The 26,898-nt window shown below is 36.6% G+C and overlaps 1 protein-coding gene across 3 annotated transcripts; it reads right to left on the bottom strand.

The window, feature by feature from the left end:
• Positions 1 to 204: 204 nt before the first annotated feature.
• On the bottom strand, positions 205 to 25,766 carry LOC106073987 (leukocyte elastase inhibitor C-like). 3 transcript variants are annotated; one of them, XM_056016409.1, is made up of 7 exons: positions 25,563 to 25,766; positions 17,250 to 17,330; positions 16,029 to 16,508; positions 9,351 to 9,512; positions 6,740 to 6,954; positions 4,449 to 4,547; positions 205 to 1,206 (listed from the first exon to the last, which is right to left on the bottom strand). In XM_056016409.1, exons 3-7 carry the CDS (start codon positions 16,384 to 16,386, stop codon positions 874 to 876), a joined length of 1,167 nt encoding a protein of 388 aa, XP_055872384.1. In that variant the 5' UTR covers positions 16,387 to 16,508; positions 17,250 to 17,330; positions 25,563 to 25,766; the 3' UTR covers positions 205 to 873. The 3 variants fall into 3 exon arrangements, with proteins under 3 accessions (XP_055872384.1, XP_055872387.1, XP_055872386.1); XM_056016412.1 differs by lacking the exon at positions 17,250 to 17,330; XM_056016411.1 differs by lacking the exon at positions 25,563 to 25,766 and having other exon boundaries at positions 17,250 to 17,754.
• Positions 25,767 to 26,898: the final 1,132 nt, after the last annotated feature.

Consider the following 26,898-nt stretch of genomic DNA (forward strand, 5'->3'; position numbering starts at 1 on the left):
TATAATTTTTGTAATGCTGAGTACCCCTCGCCACCCCACCCACAACACCTTAATTCATTAACAGAACATAATATATGGGTATTTTTAAAAATCAGCATAGTTAATGAGGTGCAACGAGTACCCCCTCCAAAGTCTTCCCGTACCCCAGGGAGTACACATACCCCAATTTGGGAAACACTGATCTAGTGCAATGAAACATTGCTGTGTTTTTTGCTAGCACCAACAAGTCATTTTAAATTAGTTTCAATGAAGTCACTTTTATTAACTTTATATCATCGACACACAGGGTGGCTCAAAAAAGCATGTTTACAGTTATCAGTAGAATAGTTCTTTAAAAATTTGAAACTAGGACAGCGTGACATTGGTGAAATTCGTTATACCTGCCAACAGCAACACTTAAATCTTTAAAATATTCTCCTTGAACATTGAGACATTCTTCAAATCTCTCCTGGACACTCTGATACACAGAGCAGCATAAATTCTAATCATATAAAAGTTAGTTAAATAACTGTAAACCTACATTTGGCCCACATTGTATATACAGGTAGCGCCTTCTTTCTGGTGGCCTTAAATACATACGCTCATGTCTCAGCTCACATTGCACTACTTTTTAAATAGTTCGCTTTGTTTTGAAACTGCCTTTTAATGTATCACTCCGCAAAGCTAACATATTATGACAGCCTGGTGTTCCTGCGTTCATTCCACAGCAATGAACGGGCGCAGTCACATCAACGATGGTATCGTCAATTCGGAGAGAAAGGGTTAACTGATCGTCTGTTGTATTATATTATAACATTGAATTCTGCGTTTTTTCAACACAATCGTCGTGGTGATAGAGCGTCTTAAAGAAAATTATTTCCATGAATCTCCTTTTTATGCGTTCAAGACGGGGTTGTTGATGTGACCAATAAACAAAAACGTGTTCTGGTCTTCCTTGTCCACTATGACATACAAGAATGGGTGATCTACCCTGACTTTGAGAATATTGCTGAGGCCAGCTTTAGCAGGGCGGCCTTTGGAGCCCGGCGCCGCAGTGGCGACAGTGCCTTCCTCGTCCACCTTTATAGCCGCTGCGTGGGTGACGGCGTTCAACCTCAGACCTCGGCAGGGATTGGCTAATTCGCTAAAGTTGGACTTGTCCGCCGAGAATGCCTGTTCCATGCCCATACATGAAAGAGTAGTGGCCAGTTGAAAAGTGTTCTTGATCTAGACATGAAAACAAAAGAAATAAACATTGAAATCTAAGTCGGCAAAGTTTTCCCTTTAGACTTTGAGGTCCGTAGGGTAGAAGATAAAACACATAAAGTGTAGAAGATAAAACACATAAAGTGTAAAGATAAAACATAAAGTGTCGAAGATAAAACATAAAATGTCGAAGATAAACATAAAGTGTCGAAGATAAAAGATAAAGTGTCGAAGATAAAAGATAAAGTGTAGAAGATAAAACATAAAATGTCGAAGATAAACATAAAGTGTCGAAGATAAAACATAAAGTGTAGAAGATAAAACATAAAATGTCGAAGATAAAAGATAAAATGTCGAAGATAAAACATAAAATGTCGAAGATAAAAGATAAAATGTCGAAGATAAAACATAAAGTGTAGAAGATAAAACATAAAATGTCGAAGATAAAACATAAAATGTCGAAGATAAACATAAAGTGTCGAAGATAAAACATAAAGTGTAGAAGATAAAACATAAAATGTCGAAGATAAAAGATAAAATGTCGAAGATAAAACATAAAATGTCGAAGATAAAAGATAAAATGTCGAAGATAAAACATAAAGTGTAGAAGATAAAACATAAAATGTCGAAGATAAAACATAAAATGTTGAAGATAAAACATAAAGTGTAGAAGATAAAACATAAAATGTCGAAGATAAAACATAAAGTGTAGAAGATAAAACATAAAATGTCGAAGATAAAACATAAAATGTTGAAGATAAAACATAAAATGTCGAAGATAAAACATAAAGTGTAGAAGATAAAACATAAAGTGTAGAAGATAAAACATAAAGTGTAGAAGATAAAACATAAAATGTCGAAGATAAAACATAAAATGTTGAAGATAAAACATAAAATGTCGAAGATAAAACATAAAATGTCGAAGATAAAACATAAAATGTTGAAGATAAAACATAAAGTGTAGAAGATAAAACATAAAGTGTAGAAGATAAAACATAAAGTGTAGAAGATAAAACATAAAATGTCGAAGATAAAACATAAAATGTTGAAGATAAAACATAAAATGTCGAAGATAAAACATAAAATGTCGAAGATAAAACATAAAATGTTGAAGATAAAACATAAAGTGTCGAAGATAAAACATAAAGTGTAGAAGATAAAACATAAAGTGTAGAAGATAAAACATAAAGTGTAGAAGATAAAACATAAAGTGTAGAAGATAAAACATAAAGTGTAGAAGATAAAACATAAAGTGTAGAAGATAAAACATAAAATGTCGAAGATAAAAGATAAAGTGTCGAAGATAAAACATAAAATGTTGAAGATAAAAGATAAAGTGTCGAAGATAAAACATAAAGTGTAGAAGATAAAACATAAAGTGTAGAAGATAAAACATAAAGTGTCGAAGATAAAACATATAAAGTGTCGAAGATAAAACATAAAGTGTAGAAGATAAAACATAAAGTGTCGAAGATAAAACATAAAGTGTAGAAGATAAAACATAAACTGTCGAAGATAAAAACATATAAAGTGTAGAAGATAAAACATAAAATGTCGAAGATAAAACATATAAAGTGTCGAAGATAAAACATAAAGTGTAGAAGATAAAAGATAAAGTGTCGAAGATAAAACATAAAGTGTAGAAGATAAAACATAAACTGTCGAAGATAAAAACATATAAAGTGTAGAAGATAAAACATAAAATGTCGAAGATAAAACATATAAAGTGTCGAAGATAAAACATAAAGTGTAGAAGATAAAAGATAAAGTGTCGAAGATAAAACATAAAGTGTAGAAGATAAAACATAAACTGTCGAAGATAAAAACATATAAAGTGTAGAAGATAAAACATAAAATGTCGAAGATAAAACATATAAAGTGTCGAAGATAAAACATAAAGTGTAGAAGATAAAAGATAAAGTGTCGAAGATAAAACATAAAGTGTAGAAGATAAAACATAAACTGTCGAAGATAAAAACATATAAAGTGTTGAAGATAAAACATAAAGTGTCGAAGATAAAACATAAAGTGTCGAAGATAAAACATAAAGTGTAGAAGATAAGACATAAAGTGTCGAAGATAAAACATAAAGTGTAGAAGATAAAAACATAAAGTGTAGAAGATAAAACATATAAAGTGTCGAAGATGAAAACACATCTGCCTCTGATAATCATGACCTAAATAAAAAGGTCGATGTAACTAGCCCAGTGCACAGATTGTTGTAAACTTTCCTAGCTCCCCATTGGGGATGTTCACGATACCTTGTAAGGACAGTAATCGATTCTCAGCTACACTTCGATCCGTTTTGTGTTGAGCAATAGAATACAATAAATTACTTAAAGAAAAGAAAGCAATATAGAGAAACGGAGGGGGGTATAAAGTAACAATAAAAAAAAAGCTAAATGGAATAAAAGAGAAAGTTTGAAAGAGATTTTAAACTAAAAAGACAAAGTAAAACATTGTCAGGGAGGCTGTATTGAAAGATCACTGTTGCCAAGTAAATACAAAACATAAAAAATACTTTAAAAAAAAAAAAAAGGCGAATTAACATCGTTCAACCGCTATGGCTGAGTGGTTAAGTGCTTGGCTTCCTGGGTTCGAATCTCGGTGAAGAATGGGATTTTGAATTTCGGGATTTTTAGGGCTCCTCTGAGACCACCCAACTCTAAAGGGTACCTTATTATAGTTTGGGAAAGTAATGGTCTGAAAGGGGGAGTTTAGTTTTCTTTTTCCCTTTCAATCACTGTTATATCTATTAATATTGCAAGTTTATTTCCCCTTTTTCTGTATAAAAAAAAATGATTAAATTTTTTTAGTTACCACTAATTGATTAAGTATTTGTTTATTTTTTAAATTATTTCATGTGTTGTCATCAACAATGAATAACTGTAAAGATTCAACTTGATCCGAAAATGTGGGAGAGAAATAAAAGTGTAATAGAATTCATACAGACAGACAGACAGACAGAGTAACCAAATAAAAGCTTCGTAATTAATTTGTGCTGCAAGTGAAAGAACGTACAAATGTTATTTAAAATTGCAAAAAATTAATCAGGCTGGTTACCTTTTAAATTACCTAAATTTCTCCCTATATTGTGTGCACCGGTTACACCAAACAGATAGCTACATATAGACATCCGTTGCAGATGAAAAATGACAATCTCCAATGGAGTTTAGCAAGGAAACAATTTTAAACATTTTAAAAGTATATTCTAGTCAATCTAGTGCATAATATCTTTAGGAATGAAATCTTTACAGATATACCTCAAATTTCGGTACAATCAAATTGAGGGCAGAGTCCGCCATGTAAAGGTTCTTCAGAAGCTCTGATATAATTTCCAGGTTGAGATTTTTCAGAAGTATCTAGAAAACAAAGCAGTAACATTAGACTAAATCTTATAGTGTAAGGAAAAGACGTTCAATATAATTTAATGGTAACAAATTAAGTTAAAAGTGTCAGAATATCGTAATAATGACACCATTTGTGTGCTGTATAAGCCCTCACAATATTTATCTCTTGTCTTTTTCTCTGTACATCTCGCACAGAAATATACACATTGTTATAGAGAGTGTGTGTGTCCTTGGTAACAGTGGGAAGAGGTTAGCGATTAGTTGTGAATGATGCATCATAGGTGGCATAGTCGTCATTGGCCTTAGTTGGGAGAGACGACTCCAGAACGTGAGACTGAAAGGTGGTGTTATTGTAGTTTATATTGTAAGCTAGTTGAATTTGTCCACAGTCAGTCCCAGGAAAATGTGTTCATAAATGTCATCTTGTAGTCGTCCTACTGTATGATTAAGAGGCTAGTGTTCTAATCCCTTATGAGCTATCCAATATTACAACTTGAGGCTAGGGTTCTAATCCCTTATGGAGCTATCCAAGGTCACAACTTGAGGCTAGGGTTCTAATCCCTTATGAGCTATCCAACGTTACAACTTGAGGCTAGTGTTCTAATCCCTTATGGAGCTATCCAAGGTTACAACTTGAGGCTAGGGTTCTAATCCCTTATGGAGCTATCCAATATTACAACTTGAGGCTAGGGTTCTAATCCCTTATGGAGCTATCCAATATTACAACTTGAGGCAAGTGTTCTAATCCCTTATGGAGCTATCCAACATTACAACTTGAGGCAAGTGTTCTAATCCCTTATGGAGCTATCCAACATTACAACTTGAGGCAAGTGTTCTAATCCCTTATGGAGCTATCCAAGGTTACAACTTGAGGCTAGGGTTCTAATCCCTTATGGAGCTATCCAACATTACAACTTGAGGCAAGTGTTCTAATCCCTTATGGAGCTATCCATCATTACAACTTGAGGCAAGTGTTCTAATCTCTTATGGAGCTATCCAAGGTTACAACTTGAGGCTAGGGTTCTAATCCCTTATGGAGCTATCCAACATTACAACTAGAGGCTAGTGTTCTAATCCCTTATGGAGCTATCCAAGGTTACAACTTGAGGCTAGTGTTCTAATCCCTTATGGAGCTATCCAACGTTACAACTTGAGGCTAGGGTTCTAATCCCTTATGGAGCTATCCAAGGTTACAGCTTGAGGCTAGTGTTCTAATCCCTTATGGAGCTATCCAAGGTTACAACTTGAGGCTAGTGTTCTAATCCCTTATGGAGCTATCCAACGTTACAACTTGAAGCTCGGGTTCTAATCCCTTATGGAGCTATCCAACGTTACAACTTGAGGCTAGTGTTCTAATCCCTTATGGAGCTATCCAACATTACAACTTGAGGCAAGTGTTCTAATCCCTTATGGAGCTATCCAAGGTTACAACTTGAGGCTAGTGTTCTAATCCCTTATGGAGCTATCTAACGTTACAACTTGAGGCTAGTGTTCCAATCTCTTATGGAGCTATCCAACGTTACAACTTGAGGCAAGTGTTCCAATCCCTTATGGAGCCATCCAACATAGCTAGTGTTCTTATCATTTATGGAGCTATCCAACATTACAAATTGAGGCTCGGGTTCTAATCCCTTATGGAGCTATCCAACATTGAAGTTAAACCCATGCAGAGTTACGTTAAATTTTGGATTTAAGCAAACCACTAATACCAGTTAGGACTGCCTCAGGAGTTTCTTCCATAATTATTTTTCCTCGTTTCGTAGGAATTCTTCTATTAGCTCGTCACCATGTCCCTCCCCTGTTCTGATTAAGCTTCAATAGCTTTGTTGTTTGTTATCAGAAAATGTTTTATTTGGTATACAATTAAAGGGAAATGCATGCTCATTTTTTTTATAACACAAGTTCAAGTTTATACAATTAAACATTAATTTAATTTAATGAGGTAAAATCAACGATGGTCTCGTCAATGAGGAGAGAAAGAGTTAAATCATATTCCATTGGACAACATGTCGCCTAATTTTTTTTTTGTATAATTCTTCTGTTAGTCTGAATTATCTGAATAATTTAAAAAAAAACTGAGAATGATGCTGCACTTTAAATGCTTTGTTTACGAAATGAGTCTACACTACAGAATGATAAACGTTTTTGTCTGTTAGGTTTAACACAGAAACACAAACTAAACACAAGAAAGTGAATAGACTCACTTCAAGACCAAAATATTCGTCCGGCAAGATAATGACCACACCCAGGCGTCCTCCTTGGTAGGGTAATTCAAGGGCGGAATATCTCAACTCATTGTCTTTGATGTAAGGGTATCTGCCAGTGGCGCACATCATCGGAACCTCCTCGGAATGTCCAGGAGCCACTACAAAGGGCAGAAGCTGGGTGTTCTTGGCATCGAATCCGTGAACCCATTTACCTGGGGCGAAACAAACAAACAATAACTCCGTTATGTATTATAAATATAATTTCGTTTTTATTTAAGCATTTGTATTTGAACTGTGGACAATGTCAATATGTAAATTAGTGGATGAATTATTGGCCCGAAATTCGTTCAAACCAGTGGCGCTCTCCTAAACCTAAAAACCTACCTTGGCCCCTCTTAGCAAGCAAGGGGTTCTGCGATAACAATACCTACGTATTCATCCATGTGTGGAGCCCCAGTGCCAAACGTTTCCTGCTTCTTAAACTTAAGAAATTCTTTCTCTAGGCTTCTGCCGAGGCCTTTCGTTATATAAGGCCCGAACACTGACCTGTAACGTCACAACATGTGGGCAGATTACACCAATGAGGTGGCAACGAGCTATTGGTCAAAACTGCCTCCAGGTTATGACGTTGGAGGTCAGTGTTCAGGCCTTCTAAGACGATTGGCACTGCCTCTACATTGGACTACTTCTTCTAATAAGAATGCTGCTTATCACACAAAACAAATGTTGAATTTAGAAAGTCTTGGCAGCCGAGTTTTAAGCTGGGCAGTCATTCGATGCAGCAAAATAAATGTATTTCACTTGGAAGAACTTTCACCGTTCTTGCGGAAGAATCGCATGGTCGAAAACGTAGGGAAATGTCTTCTTCAAGAGAGAGCTTTTTGAATCGAACTTGTTGTAGACGCCTCCTCAAGAAAACAGCTTGTCAGGCTCCAAATAGAACATGAAACGACGTCACTTAATTTAATTTCATGATTTGATCGAGCCTAGTGTTATTTTTTGATTTTGTGGTATAAAATCCAAATTTATAGCTACGATATAAAGTTATTAGATTTTTGTACTAGCCAGCCCGTGGCGTTCCCCCCCCCCCCCCCAATTTGAGAAACTCTGGTTTAAACCCTAGGTCACAGTGTTCTTAAGCTATCCGTTAAACCAACAAAGTCAACGTGGTCTTGGCTAAAGGAGTTGGTATGTGGTATGCGCTTCGGAATGTCACGACAATGATTCACTAGTTCAAACCTTGCTCACGGCGATCCCCTTCTGTTCAAGAAATTGTGGGCTAGGTCTACTAAGACGTTATAATCTAAGACATAATAATTTAAGACGTAATAGCCTAAGTTGTAATAAACATCAAAGTTGTAATAAACATCAAAGTTGTAATAAACATCAAAGTTGTAATAAACATCAAAGTTGTAATAAACATCAAAGTTGTAATAAACATCAAAGTTGTAATAAACATCAAAGTTGTAATAAACATCAAAGTTGTAATAAACATCAAAGTTGTAATAAACATCAAATTTGTAATAATCTAAGACGTGATAATCTAAGACGTTATAGACTAAGTTGTTTAAATCTAAAACGTGATAATCTGAGACGTAATAATCTAAGACGTGATAATCTAAGACGTAATAATCTAAGACGTGATAATCTAAGACGTAATAATCTAAGACGTAATAATCTAAGACGTGATCAACTAAGTTGTAATAATCATCAAAGTTGTAATAATCTAAGACGTAATAAACTAAGACGTGATAATCTAAGATGTGATAGTCTAAGTCATAATAATCTAAGTTGTAATAATCTAAGACATAATAATCTAAGACGTGATAGCTTAAGTGGTAATAATCATCAAAGTTGTAATAATCATCAAAGTTGTAATAATCTAAGACGTGATAATCTAAGACGTGATAGCTTAAGTTGTAATAATCATCAAAGTTGTAATAATCATCAAAGTTGTAATAATCTAAGACGTGATAATCTAAGACGTGATAATCTAAGATGTAATAATCTAAGACGTGATAATCTAAGACGTGATAATCTAAGACGTAATAATCTAAGACCTAATAATCTAAGACGTAATAATCTAAGACGTAATAATCTAAGACGTAATAATCTAAGGCGTGATAATCTAAGACGTAATAATCTAGGACGTGATTAACTAGGACGTGATAATCTAAGACGTGATAATCTAAGACGTGATAATCTAAGACGTGATAATTCTCATTTCTGATTGAATGTCCACATCTTATAAAAAAAATAAAAATTTAAACTTTAGTCCTTATGAACGGGCGATGAGGTCGGTCACAACAGTAAAATACGCCTCTCATTCGTATAGTAGCTTAAGAACTGGAGCTAATTAATAGATAGTATCATTTATTTTGCACAATTTTTATTTTTGGGATCTTTGGACCCCCTCTGAGTCCACCCAGCTCTAATGGGTACCTGACATTAGTTGGGGGAAAAGTAAAGGTGGTTGGTTGTTGTGCTGGCCACATAACACCCTCGTTAACCGTGCGCCATAGAAACAGATGACCTTTACAACATCTGTCCTATATATCGCAAGGTCTGAAAGTTAAAATTTTAGTTTTTACAATTTTGTTGTATTTACCTTTAAAATAAGCACAACTGATAACTGACAAAGATTGGTCCTGGTCAATAGTGTCCACTTTAAGGTCATTGCTGATTGATCCATTGCTGACTTGAGCTAACCACCTGTGTAGGTCTTGGGCTAAAGTGTCTGTGTCATGCTGGAAATCACAACTCTGCATCTCTGCAACAAACATAACAAAAGATTCTTTTCACAAAAATGTAACTCAAATTCAAAAGGGGTCAAATTGACGATTACAATTACATAAAACCAAATTGATATCTTTTTTTTTATTCAGAGAACAAAATACCAAAAGAGAGATGTAGAAACGGGAACGGAAATGCGTACAAAGAATTTTAAAATCCCCCCGGGCCCCCACCTAGGGCCCCCAAATGGGTGTCCGAAATTTATTTTAAATGCATAAATTAATATATTTGATTGACAAATAGTGTCAACGGGTGTCTTTTTTTATCAACATTTATGGATTAAATTTATCACAAAGACTAAACCTAGATATTTTAAAAATATTTTTGCCGCAGAGATCAATTTTTGAAAATATTATCTTTCGTCCATTACAAACTTTGTTGCCACGAATAAAACTGCATGATATACAGCGAATTCCAGGTATCTTGTAACCTTTACTAATAATAGATCTAAATGGCGAGTATTTTATGGCTACACTTATTAACCTTGAAGCAAAATTTACAGAATCGAGTATAACTAAAAGTTATTCTTAACAATGCTAAAATTGTCCATTATTCGGGTTTGGCGTCTATAATTTCAGAATTAAACTTCACACTCGAGTTACTCAATCCAATGGAAACTCTCTCTTTTTATTTACATCTAATGATCTACTCCTTTTGCTTTCGCACAAAACATAAAAAATAATGACGTAATATAATATAATATTAATACATCCTTCCTATTGAAGTTATTATCACACCCTTCCTTTTAAAGTTCTTAATAGTGATATCTACTTGCAGGGCCGGCCCTAGCATTTGCGGGGCCCTATGCGAAACGGATCGCACGGGGCCTAGTCTGGTTAGGGTTTGCATAATGTCAAAATTATTTTTTTTGAATTAGAAAATAGGCCTACTTTCGTCTTTGCAATAAATTTTTATCAATCGAAAGCTCGCAATGCCACTTTTTATTTATTGGCACCCCAAAATGTCAATTTCGTCTATTCTTCAGGAGATTTGAATAAATTCAAAAAAAGTTCAGGACTTTATCGTATATTTTACCTTTTCATGAGATTTCCTGGAGGCCCTGAAAAATCAGGAGGTCGCGAAAAACCCTGTTATTTTATATACGTTATAATTGTTTAATTTAATAATTTACACTTGGAATTAGCGCGGGGCCTATGAAAGCGCGGCGCCCACTGCGACAGGCACTGTCTACTAGGAACTTTAACAATTCGTACACTTCTGGTTGTCTTGACTGAACAAGTTCTCTAGACGTTGGTCTATAACTGTCTGTTTCGTTTGTTGCAACAGTTTGCAGTTCATTGTCTCCATCGATATCATAGTACCCAGAGATGTCTTCATCGAAACTCTTATTAAAAAAAAAGAACTCTCCGACAGAATAATCTTTAGGTAGTCTTGCTTTTGCATCGTATTTCACTTAGCTTTTCATCTGTCGTTCGTTGAGTAATGTCTCTGCATTTTCAGCTACCAATGGTTTCAATAGTTTGTGATCAGTTGGAATGATTCCCTGAGTCTTCTACTCGTCAGCAGTTGTGATGGCGAATACGGCAGTCCACTCGAGCATAACGAGATATGGATCTTTCCCACTTTTGTATACTCTGAATCCTTTTGCTTTCGCACAAAACATAAACAACCAACAATGACGTAATAATATAATATTAGCACAGAATCTTCTTCATGCAGTGGAAAATTAAGAATTTTTTGCCTATCTGGAATTCTGGTCAAAGCTCCTGTGCCCAATTAATATAGTTCGGAAGAAACTACAGAAGTCTGGACTGCATATACGGGAATCTGCTAAAGAAATTAGTACCCTTTCATGCTTTCTGCAAAATGATGAGAAACTGACAAAAACCCAATCCATCGAAAAAGCAAAAGAAGGTAGTGAATACTATGGATTCCCTGTAATCAAAACAACCATATGAAAGAAAAGACTTGATGGGAAGTTGAGTTCTATTGTAGGACTGTCAATACAACTGCAATTCAAACGTGTTGCGACAGAAGTGCTGGACAGATTTCATATGGAGACGAAGGGCAAATTCCAAAGCTGGAAAGAAAATGGACACCTTTGGGTTTCTTCTTGAACCAAGACACCTGTTAGATGAAGACGCGCTTGTGACAAACTGTGTTTTTCCTGTTTGTATGATGAAATAAATGTCAAATCGCTTTTTCAATGTCATTGATGCACGAGCACTTTTCATCAACAAACCAGTAATACAATCACCAATAGACATATTGAGGAAACAGGCTTCATATGGGAATTACGATTGCTCAGACTTTGCAACCTCCTCCGAATACTGCTAACTCAGGCCACTTCCATTACGTCATGTGAGAGATCATTCTCAAAGCTCAAGCTCATCAAAAAGTATCTCAGGAGCACAATGACGCAAGAAAGGCTTATCATGTTTTTAATGTCAGTGAAGTCACAAATACTAGAAAGTATCGATTTAGTTGATGTTATAGATGTCTTTGCTGCACAGAATGCACGACGTGAAGCGATATCAATTTAGATTTGTCATTTGTGCTTTATTTAACTAATAAACAACGGTATTATTCATTAAAAGAGTCTTGATGATTATTTTTGTTAAGTTTACTGTTATACTAAACCAATTTGATTTGGGGCTTATATATTTTTGCGTACATTATCTCATGTCATATGTCGAATGTCAAAATGCAAGGGGCCCCCAAAGAGGTCAATCCCCCCGGGCCCCCAAATCCCTAGTTACGCCCCTGAGAGGGAGGATACATAACAGTGCTACGAAAATTAACGGGTATTCAGGAAAAAGAGAGTGAAATTTCATTGTAAGAGTTACACTCATTCCCAGGATTAAAAAAAGTAGGCTATGCTTGTTTTTTTTTTTTTTGTTTGTTAAAATGAAGACTTCATTAAAATAAGTTAAAGAAGTGGCTGTTCCAGCTATAATAAACATTAGAAAGCCTAGGAACATAATCAACCGTCGCAGCGGTGCGTACTGCTAGTACTTTTTAAAGCAGAAATCTTTTAATAAAAATAATGATTTTTGTTGTCCGTAAAGAAATTTGTCTTACAATTTGTGCATTACACCAAGCAAAAAACATTATAACTAAAAAAAAAAAAATAACAAAATGTACATTCACACTAGAATCACTCATAATTTACATGTGAAAAGTTTATATCAGATTGTTAAATGTTATTTAATGATTTGATTGCCAGGGGAACAAAAGAGTGTTTGTGCCTGTTTGTCTTTGCTATCGGTGTCTTGTGATGGTAAAATCACAAAATCCTGACCCAAAGGGTGTTTTTTTTATATTTCTAGAATCCTCTTAGCTTTTTTATGGATGTTTGTCTCAAACAGCTGCCCGAATGTTGTTGTTTTTTTGCAATGATTTTACCAGCAGCATTTAGGATTCTGCTAAGTTTATTTTTATTTTTAATGTTCAGATAGCCATACCAGGCAGTGATATTAAAACTTACACTATTGCAATTGTGAGCGTGATAAAACATAGCCAATACCTTTTCGCTAACATTAAACGAGGACAGTTTTCTCAGTAATCGTAATCTTTGCTGCCCTTTTTTGCTGATATAATCTGTATTTGCAGTAAAATTTAGTTTATTGTCTAGTATAGTACCAAGGTATTTAAAAGTTTGCACTATTTCAATAGTCTCTCCAACTACAGAAACACTATCATTTTCCTTCTTTTCCCTACGAAAATCCATTATCATTTCTTTGTTGTTTTTTTTACATTTAGTAATAAAAAAATATCTTTACAGTATTTTTCAATGCGTTCTATTTCTTTGAAATACTCATTTACGTCTGGGCTCTCTGAGAGCAGGGCAAGAAGAGTCGCATCATCAGCGAATTTTGTGAAGGATCAAAAAGAACTATCGGATTGAAAATCATTGGTGAACAAAATGAACCACAATGGCGATGTCACAGCCCCCCTGGAGCGCCCCTGTGCTAAATATGCGTGTATTTTAATATTAAATAATACATATAAAAGATCATTATCCAATGAGTCAAATGTATTTCTATCAGTCTTAAAGGACATTTAATTCTCAAGTGAAACCTTCTTGACATATGTATTAATATAGAGTCTGCTACAAAAGCCAGTCACCACGACATAACATAGGAACCTACACAACACAGTCACCTAGACAAAACACAGCCACCTAGACAAAACACAGTCAAGTAGACAAAACACAGTCATCTAGACAAAACACAGCCACCTAGAAAAAACACAGTCAAGTAGACAAAACACAGTCATCTAGACTCAACACAATCACCTAGACAAAACACAGTTGACTAAAACAAACTCAGTCACTACAAAAAACACAGTCAACTAGACCAAACACATCCACCTAAACACAACACACACTTAAACACAACACAGTCACTTAAACACAATACAGTCACTTAAACACAACACAGTCACTTAAACACAACACAGTCACTTAAACACAACACAGTCACTTAAACACAACACAGTCACTTAAACACAATACAGTCACTTAAACACAACACAGTCACTTAAACACAACACAGCCACCTACACGTAACACAGTCAAAACACATTCTCATGCGCCACACACACACACACTGGGTTCCCACCATTGCCATGTTGACATGCACATCAAACAAAACTTCCAACTTCCTACATCAACCATTCAAAGCACTCTTTTACCCCTGGAGTTCAATTAACGTCACGGAGCTTACATCAAAAACATTAAAAATGGCGTGTACAAAAAAAAAAAAGAAAAAGAAAAGAAAAAATCAAATACCTTGAGAAATACCGAAACGACAGGAGGTGCACCTGTCGGTGACGTTTTACTTACTTACCTTGACTCCACTGTGCCTGAGAAAGTGTGAGGTCTGGATCAACTATCTTACCTAACTTACCTTGACTCCACTGTGCCTGAGAAATTGTTGGTATCAACTACCTTTTCCCAGTTTTGGAGTTTCCATTGGTGACTACTTAAGTCAGTTTTGTTGATAGTATAAAACTAATAATTGATCATTTATCCTTCATTCACACTTGGGAGACATAGATTGATAGATGTGTGCTTACATACAATATACATTATCAATATCTATATATGTATGTATGTATGTATGTATGTATGTATGTATGTATGTATGTATGTATGTATGTATCTATCTATCTATCTATCTATCTATCTATCTATCTATCTATCTATCTATCTATCTATCTATCTATCTATCTATTTATTTATTTATTTATTATTATCTATCTATTTATCTATCTATCTATCTATCTATCTATCTATTTTTTCTGTATTTATCTAGATATCTATTTGTGTGTGTGTGATGTGTAGAAATATACAACAAATATCATTTTGGCCACGAAACTATAATGTATTATGTGGCTTGGCGACAGATTCATATATCGCGTGTATTCCGGATCAAATGGTCAAGAGTTTGAATCTCCTTCAAGGCTGGAAGTTTGACATTCAGAATTTGTATGATATTGTCCATTAGATCTTTGGCATTAATTGGGAAAGTAAAGTCGATTGGTCACGTGATGTTTCCGTTAACCAAGGGCAATACAAAACAAATGTTTTTTTTTTTTTTACTTTTATCTTCCCTTGTACCGCAAGGTATGGAAGGGATAAGCTCTTATAAAACACTAGTCGTCCTGCGACGTAGCATACGCCACTATTACCCGGAAGTATTTATGTAGGCAGCGTTTTGTCGACCAGTGTGTATGACTGTGCTTCCGTGAGTAAGAACAACGGACAGGGCGTCGCCATAGTTTATCCCAATGTTCGCAAACAAAGCTTACAGCCATCTTGCGAAGTTCGAGAGCAACAGTTTTGTCGATGACATTTTTCCAGAAATATGCGACTGATAGAAATTAAAACAGTTACCTGATGCAGGAATTTCGACTACATTGAAAGACCTGTTGACTCCACGAAATATATGTAAAGCGGTGGCCATAGTTAGGAAACGAAGGGCAATACGAAGGGGCAAAATCAAAACAAAGCTACAGAAAAAAACATGCAACTATTTTAATGACGCCAGATATTGACGTGTGTAAAAAAAAAATACACACATAAATGTAGTCAAATATAGAGTGTATAAAGAGAAAGATGACTTGTTCTCCCCCGCCCCTGTTTTTTTTTCTGAGCCGTGGTCTCTGTCTCTGCAAAAAGTTACGTGGGTTAACTCTAGTCCGACTGGCAGAAATAAAAAAGTTATCTTTCGTGGTTGGGCCATGAAGAGAATTATATACATAGATTATTCACGATAGTTTTCTGTTCTCTTCCAGTTAGCAAGTAAAGTAGGTAATGCCCTTCGGTTTTTATGGTGCACAAATAACGAGGCTGGCCAGCACCTACCGCATTTATTTAGGGGCGTCCTTAAAATCCCAAAGTTTTCTCATCCCGATCTTCACCAACATTCAAACGCTAGACCTCTTGGTTCGGATGCCAAGCGTTTAATACTCGGTCATCACTCCACGAATATTTTTAAATTTAAAAAAAAAAAAAAACATAATTTACCTGTGAAAGGAAGCTGCTGAATTTTGTGCTTAAATCCATCCAGACAATTCCACTTTTTATCCAGCAATATCTTGATCCCGGACGACAGGGTCACGTGGTCTGCACACTGTGTCTGCAATGCTTTAAGATAACTCTGCAGCTTCAAGACGTGCTCCTCACCGACATTGTTGTCCAGCCTTAGGGCTTTTGCAATCCTCTTGCGAGTATCTTCAGAGGCTCCCATATAGAGCGCCGCCACTGACGAAGCGAGCACTATTGGGGATATAAAACTGTTGCCGCTTTTTTCTTTCTCGTAAAGAATTTTGAAGACGTCGAGGCCAAACTGATTGCTGGCCAAGAAAATGTCTGAAGATTCCATTGTCTCTTTTAATGCTTTGTGCAATTTATTTTTCAGGCGTTTGTAATTAGGACTTTTTGCAATGTTTTTCAGGCTTTTCTAGTTTAAATTTTTTGCAATCTGTTTTTCAGGCGTTAGTAAATCTGAAATCAAAAGGATATTAGTTTATGTTTGTCTTTACAAAGCTTAATATAATCACTTATCATACCTAACAAAACAAGAATCAATTAATCAATTAGTCAAATTGGTATCGGCAATTAATTATTGAGTTTGTTATTAAAAAAAAGCGAAATAATTTCTACATGATTGAGAAATGTAGTTGTGTGTGCGGAGTTATTCCCTTTAGATAGCCTTTATTTTTAAAAAGGATTTTTATAATGTGCTTGTTAAGTGTGTGTAATTGTTACCTGTGTTTGTTGTGAGTGCTTGTTTGTATTTGTTTGCATTTGTTGTTCGAGTTTGCTTTTTAGTTTGTTGTTGGTGACTCTGGTTTGTAGTTTGTTTCGGTTCAATGTTTGAGGCTTACATTCCGTTCTCAAACAAGATTTGTACTGGAGACCATTAAATCGTCAGCTAACACTCTTACACTCTGCCATACTCGCCAGTAACTACTATGCAGACTACGAGATGTAAATATTAGAAACAATTTGTTTGAGAAAATATAATCCTGCTACAATTGTTTCTTCCTTATGTCCTTGCTGGGTCATATCTTAGAGAAGCATTACAATTAAGGCAAAAAAGAAAAAAAAAACATAAAGAAGAAACTTTATAAGTAGAATAGTTCTTGCATTTCTATCTTCGCCCATAAGAAGGAGCTATATAAGTAGAATACATCTAGATCTAACAGATCCGACCTACAAAAAATTACCCACAATTCTACATACCTTCAGCTTCTCGAAGGGCAGCAGACGACAGATTTCATGACACTGAGCTGGACTTAGCAAAGGTTTCCAAATGACTCCCACCTGTAACATTAACAGAAAGGCATTGTGCGCATCTACCTCTCATTTTTATTTGTAACATTTCTCTTTCGAATTTTCTAAAACGTTCCGAGAAGTAAACACGCGCGCGAAGTCTGCTGCGGCAATCAAAAGTCAAACAATCACACCAGTTGTCTCCCTTGATTAGTTCAGAATAAAATATGGTGTTTGCTTATGTGAATAAGGGGGGAAACTATGAAAGAAGGTATACAAGGATTGGAAAATTCCGGTAAATAATTCCTGGCTTAAAATAACTGACCTATATCACGCCTCTTGAGTCTACATTCAATTTTTTGGTTCTATTTATAGTTCCCTGTGTCTATTGGAGAAAAGGGGGAGTGAGTCAGGATGAAAATAGTAATCTGAGTTAAAATTAGTATAGAGGTTAGGGGTTTGGATGAAACAGAGAAAGCCTGAGAGATAAAAGGAGACAGAGAAAGAGAGAGACACACTGAGACAGATGGAGAGACATAGAGAAAGAGATACAGAGAGACAAAGAGAGAGATAGAGAGACAGACTGAGAGTGAGAGAGAGACAGACAGAGACAGACATAGGGAGAGACAGAGAGAGACAGAGATACTGCGAGTGATAGAGAGATAGAGCAAGAGACAGAGACTGACAAAGACAGAAAGACAGAGAGAGAGAAAAGAGCAAACAAAGCGAATAAGAGAAAGAGAGAGACAGAGAAAGAGAGAAAAAGAGTGAGAAAGAGAGAAAAAAGAGAGAACGAGAGAGAGAATGAATGAGAGAAGTTAAGAAAAACATATTTTAAGGGAGTGAAATGTGAACGAATAAATTGATTAAACACGTCTGCTAGAAAAAGGATTGAAATATAACAAAAATGAGTGAGAGAGAGCAGCATCGGCGCCAATCAACACAAGTTGTAAAAGAAGAGACATTAACTTTTAACAAGACACTCCAATGTCAATGACTAAAGTGATTTATAAACCTAAAAAAATACAAACATAGAAAAAGAAGAAGAAAATAAAAAGAAATGTAAAGAAAGACAGAGATGAGAAAAAAGAGATAAAGAGAAAAAAGTAGATAGGCTAAGTGACAGAGAGGAAAAGAAAGAGAAAGAAGACAACATTGAAAGACAAACAAAAAGAGAGGTAAAAAGAACAAGAAAGAGAAAGTGAAGGTAAAAAAAAAGAGAAAGAGAGGAATATATAAAAAAAGAGAGATGAAAAGAAAGGTAAAGAAAAAATAGAAAGAAACAAAGAAGAAATAAAGAGAAAGGAAGAAAAAGAAAAGAAAGAGTGGATAAGAAAGATCTAGAAAGATTGAGGAGAAACGAAGAATACAAGAGAAAATGCATTTAAAAATAAAAAAAAGTATTACTCTGAAAGCGAAACACTTTCTCAAAGTTGGAGTAGCAGACTATTAGTACAATAACAGAGACAGCGGATACACTGCTGACGCACTGAACTGTGGGTAACTTTAGGATATGTCAGACAGATATGTCAAAGTAAATACAAGCGGATGTTACCCAAGTCTTAACAAAGGTCTGCTGCATACTTCTTCAAATAGATCAAGCCCGGGACCTTGCCTGGTCATGTTTGGCAGTTATTTCGGGGACTCTGGCGATGGGTACGTAAATGTGGGATGGGCAGACGGTGACCTAGATGCTTGATAAATAATCGAGCAGGTCATTTTAAGGTTTTGTGCAACGCAAAGGTCGACACAACGTTCGTTGGTCAGGCACACGAGGCTCTGAAGTCAGGCTCAAGAGGCTCTTAAGTCAAGTGCACGAGGCTATGAAGTCAGGCACACGAGGCTCTAAAGTCAGGCACACGAGGCTCTGAAGTCACGTGCACGAGGTTCTGAAGTCAGGCACACGAGGCTATGAAGTCAGGCACACGAGGCTCTGAAGTCAAGTGCACGAGGCTCTGAAGTCAAGTGCACGAGGCTCTGAAGTCAAGTGCACGAGGTTCTGAAGTCAGGAACACGAGGCTCTGAAGTCAAGTGCACGAGGCTCTGAAGTCAAGTGCACGAGGCTCTGAAGTCAGGAACACGAGGCTCTGAAGTCAGGCACACGAGGCTCTGAATTCAGGCACACGAGGCTCTGAATTCAGGCACACGAGGCTTTAATGTCAGGCACACGAGGCACTGAAGTCAGGCACACAAGGCTATGAAGTCAGGCACACAAGGCTATGAAGTCAGGCACACGAGGCTATGAAATCAGACGCATGAAGCTCTGACATCAGTTACACGAGGCTCTGAAGTCGGATATAAGAGGCTCTGAAGTCAGACACAGAGGCTCGGAAGTTTGAAAACATATTGAAGTCCTCTGGTTTTGTATTTTGTATTTTGTATTTGAGAAGCTTCTGTTTCCAACCACCAGACATTTTATTATTAAGAGGTGGGCTGGAGAAGCTTGCTGTCACTGGACTGGAGACATAATGGTTTCGTCAATACTATTTCAACAAACACATTATGTGTACTTTACTTTTGCCAGATGAATTTGAATTTGTGGAACAAGAAAAACGTATTGTTCAAACTCCCTACAGTTATAAATACATTTAAACATTTTTGCCACTCTTAACAATAAAGCATTTTGCAGTTCGTATTTTTTATCCCCGGGACTTCACGATAATCGGCTTATTGAAGAATGCGCAGTTCAATAACTTGCGCTATCAACATTCAATAACTGCGACTTCAAAATTCTAAACACTCTGAACTGTGTTTTAAAATCCAGGCTGCATGGTGTCAGTCATAAAAGAACTTGTCCACCTAAGAATATTTCCCACAAACGTTCGCTGATAGGAACACACCTGTGTGAAGGCGTCAATACATTTGTTTTTATTTAAGTTTTGTTATTAATTCCTTACAAACCTCAATGCTGCTGAAGAATTTTTATGAGACCACGTTGATAACTGATATGAACTGCGATTTATTTCCACTTTCAGATCTTGTGAACTACGAGGCAGATAATGTTAAGGTCATATGTTTCAATGGCCAACGGATAACGAGCAGGGTGTCATGTGACCAGCACAACGACCAGTCGCCTTTAATCAGGTACCCATTAAAGTTGGGTGGACTCAGGCCCTAAAATCCCGAAATTCGAAATCCCAGTCTTCACCGAGATTCGAACCCAGGAGCCCAGGTACGAAGCCAAGCGCTTAACACTCAGCTACCTCGTCTCCTGATTGATTACAGAGCACTAACAAAAGAAGATCTAATCCAGGATAAAATAGACTCAAAACTATCATTGGCTCAAAACCTCAATAAAAAACTATCCCTCCCCCAAAGATCAGCTTCATGCTTAAAGTACACTACCTTGTTTTAACATGTTATTAGCATGGGGGGAAGAGGGGAGCAACACCAGCACTCTTTGTTGACGCTGGTCTTGTAAACTAATTAGCAGAGAAAATTATTTTCTTAAATAATCGAGACACTTTCTGGCAAAGACATGGGCGGCATGGAGTGTCTTGGCTGAAACGACCACGACATGTGCACGGGATTTCAACTCGCTTTTAATCGCCATCTGCGCTCGGGGCTGTAGGGGGGGTCGTCTTCTTCTTCGTTCTCATTGTTATGTTGGAGTGTTCAGATGACTAGACCAATACATGAGATGAACTGCGCAGTGGTTTGCTAATCAGGCAGCTCTCCATAGAGTTTTCTTTCTATTTGGGGTGATTTGGGGCCAATGTCTTATACGGGCCTCTTGGTAAAGAGAGCAGTTTTGGAGGACGCGGTCGGCCTTCTCTGGTGATACTCCACTTGGGCAGATTTCACTGGCTCCAATTTTGAGCTTCCGGTACATGTGTTGTCGCATTCTGTTGTGTCCGGTCCTGAGTCGAAAGATTAGACGTTGGTCTTGTCGGGATAGCTTATAGTAAGCGTCATCTTTCTTGTGATTTGGATGAGAGCTCGTCCATTTCTCATTTGTTTTATTTACAAATAGGGGGTAAGGGGGTGCTATTTGATGCATGGGTGAGAGGGCCTTCCAGTGAAAACAATATATTGACTCGAATAAAGGACGATATAAAAAAAAAGGGGTTTGGGGGGGGGGGGAATTAACCAAACATGGAGAACGCCTCTACTTGCATTAATTAATTCTAATTGACTGGAGTTTTCCCGAATGTTCAACAGTTCAGTGGAACATTATTCATTTTAGAAAAAAATAGGCAAGTGCATTTTGTTTTCAAAGAAAAAAATGTGTCTGCGCAATGAAGATGCTACAGACGTAGATCTATAAGGGGGATGAAAAGTGTAACCGACACCAAGAGTTGTAGTAGGCCTGATCACTGACCTGAATTCATGAATTATTTTTTTTTTTACATTTGTTATATATAATACACATTTATGTAGCTTTTTTATTACTTAGGGGGTCCGTGCGCTCTATTTTGACTATAGAAAGGGATCCTCGAATCCAAAAAAAGTTTCAGAACTTCTGATTTAGCGGGTATACTGTATTGAATGGACACAAATCTTCTCCTTGGCCAGTTTATACGTGAACTGCAAATAAACACTACATCTATAGAACAAGTAAAGGCAAGAAATATCTAGGCGTTATCATCAACAACAAGCTTTCATGGGAAGACCACCTTGGAACTCTGACAAAGAAAACAGCCCAGCGACTCTTTTTTCTATACAAACTCAACAGTTTTAAATTAAACAAGAAGATCCTTGAGACATTTTACGGCGCGACTGTATAAAATCTGCTAACATACGGAATAAGTTGTTGGCAAGGCAACGCCTCATCTAAACTGTTGCAACGTCTAGAAAACATCATTAAAAAAGCATCAAAAATTACACTCACAACATTACCACATTTAAAGGAACTTTTTGAACAAACGTGCCTAAGAAAAATCGAAAAAATCTTGGAAGACAACGGCCACCCGCTCCATCAGAACTACGCCAGGTCTTCGCGAAGTGGGCGACTGCTGTCAATCAAAACAAGAACGGAGCGGTACAAAAACTCGTTCGTACCTCACTCGGTCAAACTCTATCACCGCCACTCATTGATCAGGGAACATGAAATGCACCAAGATACCTGTGTGTAGTCGCTGAATGAACTCTTTATGTTGTCTGTTGTATTTATGTGTATTTTTCTGTTGTGTTGTCCTTATATGAGAAACGAGTCCTTGTAATCACAACAAATTTCCGTAAGGATCAATAAAGCAGTCTTAGTCTTAGTCTTAGTCTTATCTACTTCTTTGTGGCACATGAATAATGGTGCTCGCCAAATTTAAACTCTAATTGACAATATCTATGCTTCTTTATCTTTACCTTTTTTTTGTCGTTTTCTATTTAAATGTAAGTCTTATTATTTGAATCTCTTTTGTTATATATAGTTCTCTGTAAGTCGTACACTCTTGGTAGCGCTCGAAATGCTAAATAGGCTAAATTTAAACGATTAAAACAAAAATTGTAATAAACATTCCCATATTAAAATCTCTCTCCCTTGTGAACACTATTTTTCTTAATTACTGTCTCTCTCTCCCTGCCTCTCTGTCACTGCCTATCTCGGCATGTCTCTCTCAATGCCTCTCCATTCCTCTCTCTCTTTCTCTCTCTCTCTGTTTCTATTTCTGTTGTCTCTCTTTACCTGCCTCTCTCTCTCTCTTTCTCCATATGTCTCTGTCTCTCTCCATGTCTCTTTATTACTCTGCCTCTCTTCCTGCCTCTTTGTTTCTTTGTCTCTCACCTCTGTTCTCTCCACTTGCCTCTCTCTGTCTCACCCTGTCTGTATCTTTGTCTCTGTCTCTTCCTATAAGTGTGCATCTCTCTTTCACCCACACAATCTTTTCTATTCTCTTCCCTAGCTTGAAAAAAATAGCTTTCAGAAATTTGAATGTTCCTTGAGCAATATTAGAACATTAGACGCCGAATACACTGGAGCTGAGTCAGATAATGTGGCATTTAGATTGTAAGGCTCTCCCTGTTTATATAGCTAAGAGCAAGAAAAAAATCTACAAACTTCTCAAAGACTTCATAAAACGAACTGAAGTTGCGTTGTGTATTGTTCATTGTACTAAATAACCAAACATTGTAGGCCTACTAGGCTACTGAACATTGTAGGCCTACTAGGTAACTGAACATTGTAGGCCTACTAGGTAACTGAACATTGTAGGCCTACTAGGTAACTGAACATTGTAGGCCTACTAGGTAACTGAACATTGTAGGCCTACTAGGTAACTGAACATTGTAGGCCTACTAGGTAACTGAACATTGTAGGCCTACTAGGTAACTGAACATTGTAGGCCTACTAGGCAACTGAACATTGTAGGCCTACTAGGTAACTGAACATATTATAGGCCTACTAGGTAACTGAATATTGTACTAGGTAACTGAACACTGGACTAGGTAACTGAACACTGGACTAGGTAACTGAACACTGGACTAGGTAACTGAACACTGGACTAGGTAACTGAACACTGGACTAGGTAACTGAACACTGGACTAGGTAACTGAACACTGGACTAGGTAACTGAACACTGGACTAGGTAACTGAACACTGGACTAGGTAACTGAACATTGTACTAGGTAACTGAACACTGGACTAGGTAACTGAACACTTGACTAGGTAACTGAACACTGGACTAGGTAACTGAACACTGGACTAGGTAACTGAACACTGGACTAGGTAACTGAACACTGGACTAGGTAACTGAACACTGGACTAGGTAACTGAACACTGGACTAGGTAACTGAACACTGGACTAGGAAACTGAACACTGGACTAGGTAACTGAACACTGGACTAGGTAACTGAACACTGGACTAGGTAACTGAACACTGGACTAGGTAACTGAACACTGGACTAGGAAACTGAACACTGGACTAGGTAACTGAACACTGGACTAGGTAACTGAACACTGGACTAGGTAACTGAACACTGTACTAGGTAACTGAACACTGGACTAGGTAACTGAACACTGGACTAGGAAACTGAACACTGGACTAGGTAACTGAACACTGGACTAGGGTATTTCCCAGACACTTACCCTACAGTCGTTAAACTAAAACTCAAATCAACAATATAAGTCTCTCTATAACTTTTGCTCAAGTTATTTTGTACTTTCACTTTTCATTTAGTCTGTTGGGGCATCACGCAGGATTTGTCGATCGTCTTTCTCCAGTCCTTCCATCGCTCTCTCGCTCGCTCTCTCTCTCTCTCTCTCTCTCTCTCTCTGTCTTCCTCTTCTTTTCTCAGGTACTTTTCCTTACCGGAAGTCGCTGCGAGCCATGAACCCCTCTCGTGATATGGCCATTCCGTTTAAATTTGCACTTGTTTATTTTACAGTGGTCAGCAGGTTGTCATGGAAACAGGCTTCTAGGGACCCGTAAAGCACTAAGGCCTTAAGGCCAGTTTGCTCGGCATATCTGAACAGTGTTTCTTTGCAACGATCCGTTTCCAAATGTTCGTTCATTCGTCTACCTTGACAGCCCTTGGTGAAATGAGCATCCAGAGAAATGGCCAAATATTTGCGGTTTGGTCCCCTAAGATAATTGTACCAGCTATTTCTACCACACTCATTCTCAGATAAAGTTGAAACGTAAACAAAATAATAATTGTACCCAACAAAACATAAAGCAATTAAAAATGTAACTAATCATTCAATTAATTATTGGTAATTATCTATTTTGTTTAAAATTGAAAAAGGGAAATAAATAATTTATCACTGAGATATATAAATGTGGAGTTCTTCCCCTTAGATAAGCATTTTTTTTTTTTTTTTATATTGAACATCTGTACAGTTGACAGCTAAAAATATAAAAATCTTAGACAAGCGATAGAAAGGCTATCTTGGCTTGGGAGGCATTCGTAATTTAAACAACTATCATTCCTATGTAAAATAATATAAGTAAACTTAAGGACCCTTTGAGAATTACGTGGCCAGCATCGACAATTATTCAGAATACACTTTACCATAACACTAACATTTATAAAATAGTATATTCTTTGAGAACAAATGGACATGAAATTTACACATGACGAGATGCCCATATACAAATGAAAAGAAAGGGAGAAGAGAAAAAAGTGAGTACAAACAGAAAGAGACAAAAAAAAGATAAAACTAGATAGAAAGAGAGATTGGGAGGCAGAATAAATCGGAGATAAAAAGAGATATATAGACAGAAAGAGAAAAAAAAGAAAAAGAGAGAAGGAAAGAGAGAGAAAAAGAGAGAAGAAACATGCACATAAATAGATGGTAGAGAAGAAGAGACAAATGTTGAGAAATCCATGAAGAGAAGCTCAAAACCTTACCTGAATGTGTAAACACACACACATAAACAGCACACTCACACATCAAACACATGTGTGTCGATTTCCCCTGAAAACACAATTGACCACCACGACCGATAACTGCGTAACACCCAGGTGTATATTACCAGTAAGGACACACTTCAAAATTATCTCCCTTTATTGCATTTTCTTGTACCGCTCCTAAACGCCACAATTCCTATCGTGGTCCCTTTCCGCCCTAAAAGTCTCACCCCTCCTTCCCAGCCTGCACCACACTGGGTCCCAAAATAACCGCCCAAGTCTCCCGCTAACTGTACAGCTCTGACTGTCCTAGTGTTCGTTTTCAATTCTAAAAGCTTCAATTTTAAGTAAACAATTTCTGGGCGCCAAAAGTCTTCCCCCTTTTTTCACGTTTCAATTCATTCCCCTTTCCCCTACTCAGACGCTACTCCCCAATCCCCCAAACTTTCTCATGACTTCTTTTGGTCTTCTCCTCTTTCCATGAGTTTCAATGATAACATTTTCATGTCTTGAAGTATCTTATAAGTGATAGACGTTCCTTACAGACTTCTAATAATCACAGTTAAAGAGAAATAGAAGTAAGACTCAGTATTTATGTTAGGACGTCATTTGTCCTAGGTTTTTACTAGGATATGTTCTTTTTTTTTTTTTTCATATCTTTGTCCGAATACCAGAGTTTCAAGGAACTTTTCAATGTACCAAACATAATGTTGTTTTAACCATGATGACGTGACGATCATTACTATCCTGTTTAAACTATGCTGACGTGATGACCTGTTTCAGACTCTTATCTTATCTTATAAATTACAGACGTTCGTTCGAATGAGAAGATAATTGCGTCCAACTCGTTTCCATTGGCTTATCTACTCATGCAAGAGGCTTAATCTCTTGTAAGTCATTGATTTTATTGAGTCAGGCAAACCATCCCATGCTCTTATAAGCGATATGGAAAAGGAACACTTGTACAAATATGTCCTAGTATATGGACTATAAAATGTGTATTTATCTTTTTTTTCTTTCAGAGTAATTAATTAGGTTGTGTTTTTTGGTTTATATATTATGGTTAAGTGTGTTATGTATTTTTTTTTTTACTACTTTACTTTTGAATTTTCTGTCCATAATTGTCTATAAAATTAAATGTCGTTTTGATAAAATCCTAGTACTTTCAGAAAATCTAGGCAAAGCGTGGGTGGACGCGATTCTAGTAAACGGCTCGAATGATTTTCCTAGAAATTCGACAGTTGATGCATAAGAATGATGAAAAGAACTACTAGCTCGTTAGCCAAACTAGTTTGACCGTTATAATTGTTTTAAATATTAAAAAAATATTTAAATT

This window comes from Biomphalaria glabrata, chromosome 17 (assembly GCF_947242115.1).
Source record: "Biomphalaria glabrata chromosome 17, xgBioGlab47.1, whole genome shotgun sequence".
NCBI classification, from domain to species: domain Eukaryota; kingdom Metazoa; phylum Mollusca; class Gastropoda; family Planorbidae; genus Biomphalaria; species Biomphalaria glabrata.